The sequence below is a fragment of the Antechinus flavipes genome, chromosome 1 (genome assembly GCF_016432865.1).
Source record: "Antechinus flavipes isolate AdamAnt ecotype Samford, QLD, Australia chromosome 1, AdamAnt_v2, whole genome shotgun sequence".
Lineage (NCBI taxonomy): Eukaryota > Metazoa > Chordata > Mammalia > Dasyuromorphia > Dasyuridae > Antechinus > Antechinus flavipes.
In genome coordinates this window covers 494,984,167-495,001,039 of record NC_067398.1, presented here as the reverse complement: position 1 = coordinate 495,001,039, position 16,873 = coordinate 494,984,167, and the positions used below count along the sequence as shown (strand labels likewise).

The 16,873-nt window shown below is 36.2% G+C and overlaps 1 protein-coding gene, 1 long non-coding RNA gene and 1 pseudogene across 7 annotated transcripts in view; 1 reads left to right on the top strand and 2 right to left on the bottom strand.

Moving 5' to 3' along the window:
* TMEM241 (transmembrane protein 241) overlaps positions 1–16,873 on the bottom strand; it is a 172,327-nt gene that overhangs the window by 133,562 nt on the left and 21,892 nt on the right. For all 6 annotated transcript variants that reach the window (XM_051970343.1, XM_051970346.1, XM_051970345.1 and 3 more), the window contains one exon: positions 4,860–4,941. In XM_051970343.1, the coding sequence (XP_051826303.1) occupies positions 4,860–4,941 (82 nt within the window). The remainder of the gene's footprint in view (positions 1–4,859; positions 4,942–16,873) is intronic.
* On the bottom strand, positions 901–3,302 carry LOC127543954 (uncharacterized). The gene is made up of 2 exons (XR_007949345.1): positions 3,115–3,302; positions 901–1,123 (listed from the first exon to the last, which is right to left on the bottom strand). It is a non-coding gene; the product is annotated as an uncharacterized LOC127543954 (long non-coding RNA).
* Positions 1,747–1,815, top strand: LOC127546168 (uncharacterized; annotated as a pseudogene).

Below are 16,873 nucleotides of genomic sequence, written 5' to 3'. Positions count from 1 at the left end.
TACTCCAGGATAGCCCCTTTATACATTAAACTAAGACAGCTCTGTGAATTGATTTGCTTGACAACATCTATAAGACAGGGTAGTAGGTTGGTTCAAGTCTCTCTTTAGGTAAGTAATTGCTGGGTGAGTTTGGTGAGTCCCTTTAACTTCTCAATGTCCTCACTCTTCTCTAAGACCACTGTGGCAAAGAGGGCACCAATTTGCATTATTAGAGGGAATTGTCTCATCAGGAATCCCCTAAACCCATATCTAGAATTGATTTATAGCTAAGATTTTTTATTTTTAAAAGAGGATACTTATCAACTACAAGAATATCTAATAGGTAGAAATTTGGATTTAGTAAGGGAGAAAAGTGAAGAATTCAGGTAGTTACCGGGGAAGATGTTGCTTTGTGAGAAGATACTTTGGACCGCGCTCTTCCCCATCCTGGCCTTGCCTGGGAATCTAGGCTCTGACATCAGCTACATTATGCCACATTTGCTTTCCCCAGAAACAGCTTACTCCTGGCTTCGACTTAAAAATTCTCACAGTGTCTCCAAAACCCACATTTTTTTCATGAAAGCTGCAGTGTCAAAGGTCAGTGTGAGTAAGGTATAAGGTAGGATGGGATGTGTCTGTACACATAATGAGTCACTGGTATATCAAGTGTTTAAAAGCCCAGGATTGTCTATAATATACTATCTAGATTGTATTATTTATTCAATGCTTAGCTTTTTTAGTTGTTTTTTCTAACAGACCAACAGAACATCTTATAAATAGTTCAATTCACTGCACTACTTTTTATCTGTCTTCAAAGGAGATAAGTAAAAAACAAAACAAAACAAAACATTTTTTGACAGAATACTCAATTAGTTTAAACCACAAGCCTGGATTTTGAAAATGAATAAATTGGAAAACAGATTATAACTCAGAATAGGTACATTTTATTCAAGAGAAATAGGATAGTTGTTTTTTTTTTTTAATGGAATGAGATAAGGAGGAATAAAATAGAACAGCAGATGGAGTTATATTCATGTGAGGAAATCCAGAAACCAGATGGAAGAAGTACAGTGGACAGCAAATGGGCAAAGATCAACAGAGGCAAAAACAGATGTAATATTGTCATCTGAACAGATACACCACCCTGATAGAAAAAAGAAACAAATGAGAGTTCAGAAAACAGATCACAAACTTGACACAAAGGCATACTATAGTAGTGATGGAGGATTTCTGCGGGAGCTCTCTCTCTTTCTGACTAAAGCAAAGCAGCTAATAATTTCTCAATTTGCCTCAATTCATTTCAACTATGAAATTATCATTTTGTCAATGTTTTCCCGTGTCCCAACAAATCTGAAGTTTGGGGATCCTGATCCATTCTCCAAGACCATCATTTTCTAATGGATTATTTCCTGGTCTTTTCTTCAGGTGAATAACTCCAAGATCATATTACTGCCCACTTTGTATTGCACTGTATTGATTCTGTTTTTGGTTACAACATTAACATTTCCAAATCCCCCCTGATATTTTGGTGAGTTTTGCTATTATCGCTTCCCATAATTTCTTGGCTGCTCTTTCTTCAGTTCCTCTCATCCCTTTCATAATGTAATAATTTTTATTTTTCCTTTTGTAAAGAAGTATCCTTGCTGTACTCACCAAAAGGCAAAAAAGGAGACAATTAATAATAAATAATAGTAATAATGATAATGACAGACAGAGATGGAATGCTTTCTCCCCAGAGCTGACTTGCTTTTTAAAAGCTGTGTGTCTAGCTTTGCGCAGTGGCAGTATCGTAGCCAATGAGGTTTATCGGAGGCGCGATTATTGCTAATTGAAAAGCTGTGTGTCTAACCTTTAGCCAGTCAATTAGTTGAAGTTTCCTATATTCTCTTAGCTGCCCTGAGCACAATGACCAAAGACCCATATTTCTATCATGTTAAACTAAGAAACATCTTCACTTCATGGACAGATTATCTAGGTAGGTACTTCATAGTCTAATGTCTAAGTGTTTAAGAAAACTCCTAAATACCTCGCATATACTTTGGTTTTCTGACAGTTATCCACTTAGGCATTTCTCATGATTTCTTGCATTTTCTTCCTACTCTTTAAGCATATATTTCTTCAGGTACTTTTCCCCTTCAATATTTTAAATTTTTTATTTATATATTTATATAGATATATATTTTTTAATTTAAATTTATGTTTAATTATATATAATAATTATAATAATAATTAATAATAAAATATGTTTAATTATTTTTAAATTTTTAAAATATATTTTTAAATATTATTAAATTTAAATGCTTACAAATTTCTTCACTTTACTTTTCTTTTTGGAAAATTTTAACATTTGAGAGAAAATTTACTATACATTTACAATATATGTTTCTATTGTCACAAGTACAAAATAATGGCTGGAGAACAGGCCTTAAGAATCAAACCCTGTGTTTGAGTCCCTCACCTAACACATATTTAACTCCTCAAAGTTTCCTCCAGGAAACTCTAACACCTTCTCTATAACTTCTAGTTTTAATCTTCTTTGGTAGAGATTGATGAAAAATGTTCCTCACCTTTTTAGTGGCACTAACCCTTTCTCTGTTTTTTTCCTGTTCATCTCATGGCTATCAGGACAAATATATTACTAATGTTAAAGCCTCCAAATTTTCTTGCAAAATTAACATCCCAAGTTAAACAATACTCTGTCCCTTATCTGTGCACAAAGAATTTTGTAATTTGAAGTTGAGAAAGCACATCACACTGGGAAGTTTAAATCCCTCTGTGAGTTTCTCCAATTAGAAGTTTGAGCTTTAGCTACATGCAAAACTTGTAAGTTCTTTTTCTCTTAAGAGAAAGAGGCAACTCATTGTTTAAAATGTTGATTATTCTATACAGTTGGTTTGCAAACTTCACACCAGGTATTTTGTCTACATTATCTTCCATAAATATATCAAACATGAGCCACATTTCTTCCTCATTGCCTTAGGGTCCCAGCCTGGGGTGGTCCCACTGAATCCTCAGCACAGGGAAGCATATGGCTTCCTCCACTCATTATTCTTGAATTCAGTTTGGGTGGTGGAAAAGAGAAAAAAGAACTACTAATATAAAACATGGCAGCCTGAGGCCATTTAGTGACATTACCCAATAATTCCAGAGGGCTTCACAGTGATGTAACATGGTTCAATAACTCATTCTCAAATGAATTCTGCAACCAGAAAATCCTGCAACCCTTTCAGAGGGTCTGCAAATTCAAAATTAGTTTTTATTTCAAATATAATAAATATATATAAACATGCCTCATAAACAAAAACTCTTTGGACAGATCCTCAATAATTTTAATAGTATAAAGATACTGAGGAAAAAAGCTTGAGAACCACTGCAACAACCACTTCATAAGGAAGGTTCTGCATCATCAAGAAAAGATTAAATTAGGTTTAGTATTGTCTGCTTAAGAGATAGGGAGTGGACCTGTAATTTTATTGATACAGAGAACTCCCAGATGAGGAAATCCTTCCTATGTCAGTCAGCATCTTCTCTATAGCTTAAAACTTTATGAGAGTTGCCTAGGACACCGAGAGGTTAAGAGTTGGGGGTCACATAGCCAGTATGTGTCAGATAATGACATTGGCTTTAGCCCTTGCCTTATACTTTTGCCTTTCAACACAGGGCAATGTGACTGACCTTGTTTACTGAGATCTTTGAAACACATAGCACAATCCAAGCCTCCTGCTTTGGGTTGGATGGGCAACAGCAACCTGTTTCTTTGTTCTTTGTGGCAAACTGTCCCATAAGAACTAATTCAGCTGGTAATACCTGGTCCAGAAATGTGTATAAATATGAGACTCTCTCTAGCTTGCTGCTGATTCATTAAGGACTAGGCCCTTATTACTGCTTGCAGTAAAATCTGCCTTGCCTGAGAACCACCCTTCTCCCTGAAATTCTTTTCCCAAGACCGGACTGATCCTGACTAATCCTCATCATCAGACACAGTTCAGATCCCAGGTCTTCTTGGCTTTCAAGCCCAGCTCTCTATTCACTACATTTTCTGACTCGTTGAAGAGAGCTAAGCAATATGTACTATTTTAGTAGGATTTCTAAATTCAAAATTATTTCAATAGTAAGCCTGGAAATTAAAATATGTAAGCTTTAAATAGCTAAAAATTTACTTATTGGAATGCCTAACCCTCCTATGATCACCTCCTAGATGAGATATTATCACATTATTATTGTTATCACTATTATTATTAAAACCAGATAAACCAGTAGAAAACTCATTACTATGGGGATCTCTAGCAAACTATGCAAAAAAAGTACACATAATAGAAAATACGACTTTGAGCCAAGCATCACAGATGTACATTCAAAAGTGATTAGTCTATTCATTTTATTCACTTAAATGACCATATATATGGTCACTGGAAAGGAACTTTAACCGTATATAATCAGAATCAGAAGGAAACTTAAAGATGACCTAATCTTTCATTTTCATTTTCCATGTGAGAAAGCTAAAATAGAATGACTTCTCCAAATTCATGATGGCATAGCCTCCTACTCTAAGCTTCTTCCCATGAAACAGCTATTCAATTAAAAATTTAGCTGATCTTATTTAATGTTATTTTAAAGAATTAAACCTCTCTTTTTATGTACCAAATTTAAGTTTCAAAACTACAAAACATCAAAAATATTGTCTTCTAAAACTAAAAGCCCTCAAAGGAATAATCTAAGAAAATTAGATATATACTTATATCTACATGTGAAACATCATGATTAACAAAAACTATTTGAGTATTATCTCACACACTTGAAATAAAGTTTTTAAAAAAACAAGTTATTTTTAAGGGAGAATAATACATTGGTCCAATGGGTCTTATTTTTTCATTACTTACCAATCTAGATAATGCCCTAGAACCTGCGTAGATTATCCCCACAAACAGCATTGAAGCAGGAAGCCATGCCAGAACCTTGGCCCTGGGGGGAAAAAATTCACAATTCATTACTAAGAAGCATGTCAATCATAAGAGGCATGACTAATTACCAGCAGAGCCTGCAGAGAGAGACCACAGAAATTAAGAGTGATGATTTGACAGTAATTGACAGGTTATGAGAGATGTGTTTTTGCATCCAAAGAAAAAGAAGTCAGGCAAGGACCTACCTCACTCTTTTCAGGAAGGGAGGGGAAGGAGGAAAGAAAGAAGAGAGGGAAGGAAAGAAGGAGGAAGGGAAAGAGGGAAAGAGAAAGGGAGGGAAAGAGGGAAGGAGGAAAAGAGACAAGGAGGGAAAGAAGGAGAGAAGAAGAGAAAAAGAAAACTACACTAGACTCCTGTTTAATTTTCTTTTAGATTTCTGACTGATGCTCTTAGCACCACTGCTTCCATAGGGGAGAATGATAAGAGATGAAAACTGACAGTATTCCAAGTCACAAGAAAGAAGAGATTTTGAATGTTAACCAGAGTTAAATTTGGGAGGAAGGCGCAGCAAAATTCCATGCAAGGTATTGAATTTCAAAGGTGCTGGCAAAACTTGCAGTCCAGTGTAGAAACAAGAGTTTAGCACTAAGTTGGTAGAGATAAGTAATTAAAATAGCAAGAATTAGATGAAATGGGGAGGGGAGAGCTCCCACCTTGCTCCAACTCTGCTTCTTTTGTATTGGGAACCTTAGCATGATTCCCCGTAACCTAATGCCAGGCTTCCCAGGACCCTACCTATATCCTACAAAGCAGTATTCCATATTCCTTGATTTTAAGTGAGGGCACTTTCCATACCATCTGCTCCAGGAATAGGTATGATATTTTATAAAAAAAGTTAACACACATGCATATAGCACTTACTACGTGCCAGAAACTGTACTAAATTCTTCCCAAATAGTATCTCATTTGATACTCACAAAAACTCTAGGAAGTGGATACTATTATTTTCCTCATTCTATAGATAAGGGAAGTGACTTGCTTGTCCAGACTCACACAGTTAGTAAATATCTGCTATGTCTTCCTCACTCCAGGCCAAGTGTTCAATTCACTCTATCACGCAGCTATCTCTAGGCAGACTTTGGGAAGACAATGTAGTACAATAGAAAGAGCACTCAGTGGTTCAGGAATCAGAGACCGTAGTCTCCAATCTCACCTCTGAATCTTAATAATACCAGTAGCCTCTGAATTCCCCAAGCTTCAATTTTTTTTAGCTGTAAAATGAATGGAAGGACTCAGAGCTCTTCCAGCTATAAATCTGTGATTTTTCTGGGAGCAAAAATGTCTTTAAATAAGTGGACTATTCTTTATCTCTCAAATAGGTTAAAAATAAAAGCCATAATCTAGTGCCAAATGATTTTTTTTTTTAATGACCAAGTGCTGTTCCTTCGGTTTGACCAAGAAAGCTTCTTTTGACAAATGTATCCAACAGCTTCGCCCAACCAAAGCAGAAGAAATGGTAGTCTCACAGGACAGAAGCCCAATGAAGAGTGATGAAAAGTCATCTCTCCAGCCTCACAATGGCTGCTTAAACCATTAATCTGACATTTCCTGTACACCCAGTTTCCAGGAATCTTCAAGGACTAAGAAGAAATTTTCTTTGATTCAATGATGGCACTACTAGGAAACGCCTTTTCTGTGTGATTTACAGCTTGTAACATGCTATAATCTTCATCCCAAACAAGAAAAGCATTTTCCCTCATTCTGTCCCCCAACAGTCCAGGATATAGGTTACTGATGCTACATCTCATCATCTGTCACTTACAAATGGGTTTCCATCTGGTGATTAAAACTCCTAGAGTCATTTTCATAACCGATGCAAACAAATGAAGCTATTCCAGAAAAAGGCATTAATTTCAGGTAATTAAACACTGAGTGTCAGTTATCGGAAATTGCCCAACATGAAGGTCTGGATTGCATGTGTAGACACATCATCCTTTCACGCCCCCATACAGGATCATACCTGCCTTTGTTCAAGTTGCTGAACCTTGAAAGGCAGAAATTTCCTCGCCTGTTACAAGGCAAAATTAAAACACAAATCATCTGTGAGAGATTCCCTGGCTCCTAGAAACACTGGAATAAAGAGATGTCTAAAATCTAAACTCAAAAGGAAACAAGTGGGGGGGGGGGGGGGGGGAGAATCCTGCTTTGGGGCCAAAACTTTCTCTAATGTTTCAAGAAGGGTCAGCCTGTTGCTAAATTTCTTCCAGGAAAAGGCTTCAGCATTAAGTGTCTGGTTCTAGCTGACATGGGTTGCTGCAGATAAGATACAAGTTGGAAACACAAACAGCCAAGTGTGTTGTTGTGGCAGGAAGGATACAGCATAGATGTCAACACCAAGAATGGATCAGCTCCTTTAGGAAAGGAAACTGTGCTTTGGGCAAAACAACAACTGGCACAGCTGGAGGCACAGGTCCTTGGTATGTAAGGTCAATGAAATCGCAAATATTTGTTCTTGATTCTCTTTTGTGAAATAAACAAAGCAAACTCCTGCTGGCTTAGATACTCCAAGAGACACCAATAAGGTTTTGAAAAGTCAGTAGAATTGAAGGAAAAGAAAACACTATCTCCAAAAAAAGCAATTTTAAAAACTTGAGAAAAGAAACAAAACAAAATCAAATTAAAAAACGAAAATCATGGCTTAAACCAAAAAGATTTTTGTCAAATTGATGAAATATCTGTTGCCTTGCATTAGATACACACAACTTCCCTAAAGGAGGAAACATTATTTATCTCTGAATGTGCCATTGGCTATACAGACACTGAGTTCTAGGACCTGGATTGCCAGAAAGACAACCATAAATTGACTATCCCCAATATAACTTAAAAGTCCTTTTTAGAAGCAGATATTCTGAGTTGAAAGTCAAAAGTTTCATCCAAAAAGTACTTATTTTTAACAACCTCAGCAAGTGGTCATCCGGTCTCTACTTGAACACTTTCTTCAATGAAAAGGAAGCTGCTACTTTCTCAGGCCACCCACTCTACTCTACACTGAGACAGCTCTAATGGGGAGGGAAATGTTTCCCTTACATCCAATATATTTAATTTACTTCTCTGAAACTTTCATCCTTTTTCTCCTAGTGTCACCCACTGGGGTCGAGCAGAAAAAATATCAAGTCTTTTCTATATAACAGCCCTTCAAATACTTGAAGGCAGTTGATGATTTCCCTCCTCCAGGCTAAACATTCCATTTCCTTCTTATGGCATAATATTCAAGCCTTTCATCATTTTGATTATCCCACTCCAGCTTATAGATATTTTCCTAAAATGCAGTGCCCACAAATGATCTATGGCATAGTACCAGAAACCCAACTATTTCCACTCTCAGTCTGAATATCATGCTTCAGTTAATGTAGCCTAAGAAAGCTTCTTAGACTACCATGTTCCAATGGTTCATTCATATGAGTTTAAAATCTGTTAAAAATCCCAAACCTTTTTCATATGAACTTGAGAAAAAAAATCTGTCACCCTTATATTGAATTTTGCCTTTAAATATTTTATTTTCTTTTCTGTGTTTGTTTCTTGACTATCCCTGCTACCCAAATAACTTTCATGGTGGGGTTCTTTCTCTCTTTTTTTTTTGCCATTCTTCCAGCTGATTTCTTGACTTGGGTTGATGTTAAGGTTGCATTAGCACTTCTGGAGGGAAGATCTGAACTTGCCCTGGTGCTTTCTCGGTGTATTGAGGGTTAGGTTATTCCAGGATCTCAGTACAAGCTGGGGGATTTGCAAGCTTTCAATGCTCCCAAGGTGGTCTGTTGGCAAATAAGGCTTGTTGTTTTCCTATTCTGAGCTCAGCAATCCCCTGACCTAGGTTTGGATCTGAATGATATTAGACTGCCACTGGTCAACAATAGAGAGTAACAGTAGATAGTAAACAGCCTCTATCAACCAGTAAAAAGCTTTGCCCATTCAAAGTGACAGAATTGTGGGTTCTCCTTTGATCTGAGATTCCTATTCTAGTTACTCCTTCTCAGGACTAGATGCTGGAACTTAGTCCTGGCTCAGGGTTTGAATCATACAGCTGTTTTCTTCTGCAATTCGTCCTTTCCCAGCATATTCCCCAGGGCTTCCTTACCCAGGAATGCCATCCTTTGGTACATGTACGTTATCAATCCACGCTGGATCTGTTACTCAGAACTGAGAAAGGGACAACAAAGCTACCACTTGTCACCTGTCCCACAATGAGTAGGTGATGTCCTGGTATGGTTCTAGGAGCTCCTCTCTCCTTAGTTCATAATTTCTTCCCAGGCACTGGAGCACTCCAAACACAGCATGACCCAGATCTCTGTCTAAGCTAGTCTGGACAAATGACTCACTGTGGCTCTTGCTGGATCTCCCCAAAAAGATTTTAGCTGGAGTGTTTTCCGATTCCATTTGGAGGAGTTTTTGTGAAAGAGCTTGCTGTACCACTTCCTGCTACTCTGCTATCTTGGCTCTGTCTCCCCCCAAGATCGCCTCTTCTTAAGAGCCAATATGCCAGGCAAAGGTTTCAAGGAGGTCAATGGCAAAAAAAAAGTCCCTGTACACCAAATTATTTATAGCAATACTTTTTTATAGTGGCAAAAAGCTGGGGGAAAGTAGTTGCCCATCAATTGAAGAATGGCTTATCAAATTGTGGCAAATGAATATAATAGAATATATGTTGCAAAAATGATGAGTATGAAAAATACAGAGAAGCAAAAAAATACTGATATGAACTAATTCAAAAAGGACAGAAAATATAATGATTATATAACAATGTAAATGGAAAGAACAATAACTAAACAACCCAGATTAGATTCTCCTAATTTTAAAGATAATGAAACTAAATTTTTGAGAGCTGAAGATATTCACCCAACAGATGGTCAAATGGTCAAGTATATCCTACCACCTCCACAAATTGGAAGCCAGTTTCCTGAATCCAAATTCATGCCTCTACAGTATCATGCTGAAATGTCAACAGGCTAAGAAGTATCTCTGAGCAAAAAAAAAAAAAAAATGGCCTAGGCAGAGAAATAAATCACCCTCCAGACTTTGGCCATTGAGTTCTATGCAAATAACACTGGATCAGCCAAGGAGTGATGTGGTTCATTGGAAAAGGCCTATATTTGAGAATCAGGAGAAACAGATGCTATTCCTGGCTTTGTCACTAAATGGTATAAAGAGAAAAATACTGATTCTGAAGTCAGAAGACATGCATTTAAGGGCTATCTTTGCCACTTACTACCTGCACGCCTTTAGACATTTAATTTCTTCATTCTTAATTTCCTCCACAGTAAGAGGGGGGGAAGAGGTTTGGACTAGATGACCTTTGAAATTCCTTCCACTTCTAGATCTACAGAGCAGCTGGATGCTATAGAGAGGATAGAGACCTGGCCCTGGAGCCAAGAAGATCTGGGTCTTGGAGATTTGTTAGCTGTGGCAAGTCACTGAGCCTTACTTGCCTCAGTTTCCATACTTGTAAAATGTTTCTGGAAAAGAAAATGGCAAATCATCCTAGTACTTTTGCCAAGAAAACCCCAAAACGGATCATGAAGATTCAGACATGAACAAAAAATAACTAAATATACTCTAGAACAATAATAATCTGTGAGAGTTAAGGTAAATCACCTGAGTACTTTTTGCCTCCATTTCTTTTTTAATACATATTTCCACAATTATCATTTTGCACAAGAAAAATCAGATCAAAAAGGGGAAAAAATGAGAAAGGTAAAAAAAAAAAAAAAAAAAAAAAAGAAAGAAAGCAAACAACAACAACAAAAGGTGAAAACGCTATGTTGTGATCCACATTCTCTGGATGCAGATGGCTCTCTCCATCACAAGACCATTGGAACTGGCCTGAATAACCTCATTGTTTTATTAAAAAAAAAAAAAAAGTCAAGTCCAACAGTGTTGATCATCATATAATTTTGTTGCTACCATATACAACGATCTCTTGGATATACTCACTTCATTTAATATTAGTTCATGTAAGTCTCTCTAGGCCTCTCTAAAATCATCCTTCTAATCATTTCTTTTAGAACAATAATATTCCATAACATTCATATAGCATGACTTATTCAGCCATTCTCCAATTGATGAGCATCCACTCAGTTTCCAGTTTCTTGCCACTACATAAAGGGCTGCCACAAACATTTTTGCACATGTGGGTCCTTTTTCTTTTTTATGATCTTTTTGGGATACACATCTAGTAGAGACACTATGTGAGTAGCTGGAATATTCAATAGATATAGTGTCTGCCTGTAATCAGGAAGAATCATCTTCCCAAGTTCAAATCCAAACTTAGACACTAGCTGTGTGACCCTGAGTGAGACTTTTAACCTGGTGTGCCTCAGTCTCTTTATCTGTAAAATGAGTTAGAGAAGGAAGCGGCAAACTATTTTAGTATCTTCACTACGAAAATACCAATCGAGATCATAGAGTATCAGACATGGCCAAAATGACTGAATAACAACAACAAAAATATGTATGTAATGGAAAAAATGAACAAAACAGAATTTCCTCATCCAATCCCCTTTGTTTTTTCTTTATCTATTGAAATATTCATGTTTGTTGATATTTAAGGTGTTCATAATAAAAAAGGAAAAAGAAAAACCTACCATATGTTCAGTTCAGTCCATAGTCAATAATTCAGTACACAGTTCAATACACTTGTCAGTCCCATTTCTAATCGACTTCCATTGCATTATCCAAGAATTTTTTTTTCATTTTTAATAGTATTGTATTCTTCAAACTCTACATGTCTTAAATGGATTAAATATACCTTTTAAAAAACTAGTTCAAGCTAATGGTTACACCTAACATTTGTGCAAAAGTGTTTGTTCCTAAATATTACAAATTTAATTTGTTAGTTTTCTATATAAATTGTAGTTGAAAGAGAACTTCTTTCAGTCTTAGGATTTGTAGCCACAATCTCTCTTCTACTAAACATAATTCAGGATGATGGTTATCAAGTAGCCTCCAAAAATCAGAGGTATCTCCCTTATGAATTTTAGAGAAAATATAATATTCCTCTAGTCATCTAAGTAGTACAGGGAATGGAGTCAGGGCCTGTAGTCAGCAACACTTATTTTCTTGAGCTTAAATCTGGTCCCAGATGCTTACTCTCTGTGTGACCTTGGCAAGTCACTTAACCCTGTTTACAGATGAGTTTCCTCATTTGTAAAATGAGCTGAAGAAGAAAATTGCAATTCGCTTCATTATCTTTGCCAAGAAAACCCCAAGTGGAGTTGTGAAGAGTTGGACATGACTGAAAAACAACTGAACAACAAATAATTTTCCCCCTCACCAACAATGTCTCAACAAAGGCATAAATAAATCAGTAATCTCAACCCTAGTATCATGCATGAGAAAATTATTTCCCCCAGTTTGTCAATTAAGAAATGGAGGCAGATATTACACACCTCCCAGATTGGCTACGGTGACAGAAAAAGAACTATAAATGTTGAAGGAGATGTGGGAAAACTGGGACACTAATACATTGTTGGAGTTGTGAAATGGTCCAGCCATTCTGGAGAGCAATATGGAACTATATCCAAAGGGCTATCAAACTATACATACCCTTTGATCCAGCAGTGTCTCTACTGAGCCTGTATCCCAAAGAAATCATAAAAGAGGGAAAAGGACCCACATGTGCAGAAATGTTTGTAGCAGCCCTTTTTGTGATAGCAAAGAATTTGAAAAGGAGTAAATGCCTATCAGTTGAGTAATGACTGAGCAAGTTGTGGTACATGAAGATAATGGAATATTATTGTTCTATAAAAAATGATGAACAAGCTAATTTTTAGAAAGACTTGAAAGGATTTACATGAACTGATGCTGAGGGAAACAAATAGAACCAGGAATACATTGTGTGGATAACAGCAAGAATGTGCAAGGATCAACTATGAAAAACTTGGTTCTTTTCAGTGGTTCAGTGATCCAAAGCAATCCCAACAGACTTTGGACAGAAAATACCATCTGCACCCAAAAAAAGATCTAAGAAGACTCAGTTTAAATCAACACAAGCTATGTTCATTTATTTTTTTTTCTGTTTTTTTTCCCCTCTTCATTGGTTTTTCCCTACTCTTCTGATTTTTCTCTCCCATGATTCACAAAGACATGTGTATTAAAATTAATTAATTTTTAAAAAAAATAGCCATGCAAAACAAATCCACAAAATGGCCATGTATGTACATGACATGTACCCCTAGAACATCACTATTCTGCTGAAAGGTGGGAAGCAGCACTCATTTTTATTTTTTTTCCCTAAGGCAATCAGGGTCACATAGCTAGGAAGTAAATGTCTGAGGTCAAATTTGAACTCAGGTCCTCCTGACTTCAGGGCCGGTGCTCTATCCACTACACCACTTAGCTGCCCCAGAAGCAGCATTCATCTTGAATCCTCTGGAATTATATTTGGTCATTTTATTGACCAAAATTCTTACGTCTCTCACAGTCGTTTGCCTTTAAAATATTGGTGCTATCATATAAACTGTTATCCTGATTCAGCTCATTTCACTGTTTCAGTTAATACAGATCATCTAAGGTTTCTCTGAAACTCTCCCTTCGTCAAGCTATGATACAATAACACTCCCCTGGAGCAGCTAACTGGTACAGTGATAGAGAACTGGCCCTGGAGTGAGGAAGCCCCAAGTTCAAATTTGGCCTAAGACACTTATTAGTTGTGTCAAATCAATTAACCCTAATTGCCTCTCCAATAAATATTTTTTTTTAAAAAAAGAGACTTTTTCTTCATCTTAAAATATATACATATCAATAATAATAATATTGCATTACATTTATAAAAGGTGTTCAGTTGTCCCCTAGTGATAGGCAACTACTTTGTTTAGTTCTTTACCACCACAAAAAGAGCTGCCATAAGTATTTTTGCACTTATGAGTCCTTTCTCTGCTTTTGTGATCTCTTTTGGAGGCAGAAGCCTAGGACTGTTCCATCATAAGCTGTAAGACAGACTCATTCTGAACTTGTATGAAAACAGACAGTTCAGAATGACAAAAGATGGGGTCAACGTTTCTGAAGGTATGCAATAAACAATATCCTGGGAGAAAACTAGAACACTATTCGGGAAAAGCCTTACATATTTCCTGCACTATGATAAACAAAAGTCATTTGTAATTAAGCTGAGGATTATTATCTTTGGCTGCCACACCATGGGTGCAAAGACTGCTCAGAAAAATCAATAAAGAAAAGAGATACTCCATCTTCAATGGAATTCTGCTTATTTTGTAGTCAGCACAGGACAGGAGTGTCTTCTGAAACCTTTTCGTATAAATCCAAGATTGAAATAGACAGTACTGCTGTCATGGATACTGTGAACAGCAGGAAAAACACTAGGAGGAAAAATCAAGTATTATTCAAATTTTAAATAGTATTGTTTATTAGAGGATTGTTTATATTTTCTCTAAGGAGGCAAGCCACAATACCTGAATGTGTAAGTAATCATAGCTGTTTTACAGAGAGAAAGGAGCCATCCCTTATAATTGAGACAAAAACCTAAGGATCGATGCCAACAGGTGGGAGATCTTGGGAAAATAAATAGATTTTTGTTTCATTTTCTTGGATTTCTCAAGTCCTAGGATGGTGATGATTTAAGATCTAGAAATGTCATCTTTTTCTAAGTATAAATTAGGTGCTCGTTCTTGATATGTTGGGCCTGTGCAAGTGTTTTTACAAACATTAACTATGGCTCCAAATCTTTATCCATGACTCTACTTCTGGGTATTCCTAATAGATATAGAAAGGTCTATCCTTAACATACCCTGTCACAATCTATCTCCTCATACTCAGTAAGCACTAGTATTATTGCTATTTGAAAAGGTGCCCTGTATTTCCTTACCCCAAAAATCTTGAGGAAAAAAATGCAAGATTTATTTTCCTCTGTAAAATTTCCCCTTGGCAGATTGCCACTGTCAATAGCAAGTGAACCTCCAAAGACTTGGCAACACCAAAAACCCTACCTTAAGGTGGTAACACCTAATGTTTTATGTAACTGGTTCTGGCTGTGATTTCCTATTTATATTATCCAGAAGGTTCCAACCATTTGGAAGAATAAAAAGTGTTCTCATCTCTCTCTTTCTCTCCTTTCCTCCCTCCTTCCTTCTCTTTCTTCCTCTCTCTCTTTCTCCCTCTCTCAATCTCTCACAGTCTCTCAATCAATCCTTCTCTCCCCCTACTTTCTCTCTTCCTTCTCCCTCTCCCTTTCTCTCTCTCTCTCTCTCCCTCTTTTCCTTCTGATGGTGTTAGTGAGTTTTCACAAAAATTACTGAAGTAATGATCATATTTTTCTGGGACTCAGAAGGAAAAAAGCAAAGTATGACTTTGTACACACTCTTCATGCTGTTTAAAAGAAATTTTTAAAGTAATTCCTATAGAAGTGGAAATATTTTTGAAAAAAATTTAATGGTCTTTCATATAACTCTGAGTTTGGTTACTAGGGAGTTAAAGACTATAGACAAGGTGTTGGGCTAACCCACAGATAATCCTGTTATAATTGCATACATATTTTGAAATTATAATTACCTCTGCCAGTCATCAAGGATCCTTTCAGCATTTAGTTGGTAAACTAGTAAAACTAATATTTATTACTGCTAACAAATCTCATTAATTCTACTATTCTATGCACATTTTCCCCAAATAAAATCCAGCTTGTCATTTGTATATTTATTGGAAGGAACAACAACAAAAATTATCATAGGAATCAAAGATCTTAAATCTCAAGGAAAATAATGGGGGGAAAAAGCAGTGGGTAGGGCATAGATTTTCAGATATAAAACAGTAATCAAAACTTTTTTTTTGAGGCAATTGGGTTAAATGATTTTCCCAGGGTCACACAGCCAGGAAAGTGTTAAGTGTCTGAGACCACATTTGAACTCAGGTCATTCTGACTTCAGGGCTGGTGCTCTATCTACTGTACCACCTAGTTGCCCCAAAACTTTGCATTGTTTAACAAGTAGAAAAGTAAACTAGTTAAAAAAAAATAAAAAATAAAATAAAATAAAATAAGCAAGACCCAGAAGAAACTGAATGTAATAGCTCATTGTTTTATAAATGCATAAATACAAACTACTGAGGAAAGGTTTCCCAATTCAACAGGACCTTCAAAGAAAATCAGCAAACAATTTGGCAAAAAATTGATTCAGACCAGCATCTAACCCCATCTGCTACAATAAGAGCCAAATAAATATACTAAAATATAAAAGTCATTAGAGAATGGAAATATCTTTCAATTCTATGAATAGAAGAATTCTTAATTGAGCACAAAATAAAGTTGACCATAAAAGAACAAAATGAACAACTTCATTAAATAAAATAAAAAAAGCTTTTGCAAAAAACAATAAAGATAAAAGAAATTGTAGAGAAAGGGGGAAAGTCTTTACCTTAAGTATATTGTTGAATTTTATATCTAAGATATATAGAGGATAGATGGATGGATAGAAAGGAGGGAGAGAGAAAAAAGGGATGGGGGAAGGAAGAAGAGAACAAAAGAGAGGAAGGAGGAGAAGAGAGGGAGGGGGGAAGGAGGGAAAAATGGGAAGGAGATAGGGAAGGGAGGTAGGAAAGGAGCTATTTCTGTGTTAAAACGGGATTTTCTTCATAGAGTTCAACCAAAACACTATATCCCAAAAGATTAAATTCAGAAGTCAACTTGAGAATCCAACTACCTTCTATTATTCCAGATACTGAAGACATTTGTTAAAATAGACAGCAAGGTGGCACAACAAATAGCATATTGGCTCTGGAATAAGGATGATCTGAATTCTAACCTCAGACACTTATTAGATGTGTGATTGAGTAAATCACTTAATCTCTTTGTGCCTTAGTGTCCTCATGAGTAAAATGGAAATAATAGCACCTATCTCCGAAAATTGTCCAGGATTCAAGGAGATAATGTTTTTAGTGTTTTGTAAACTTTAAAGTACTATATTAATAGTAGCTATTATCACAATTATTAA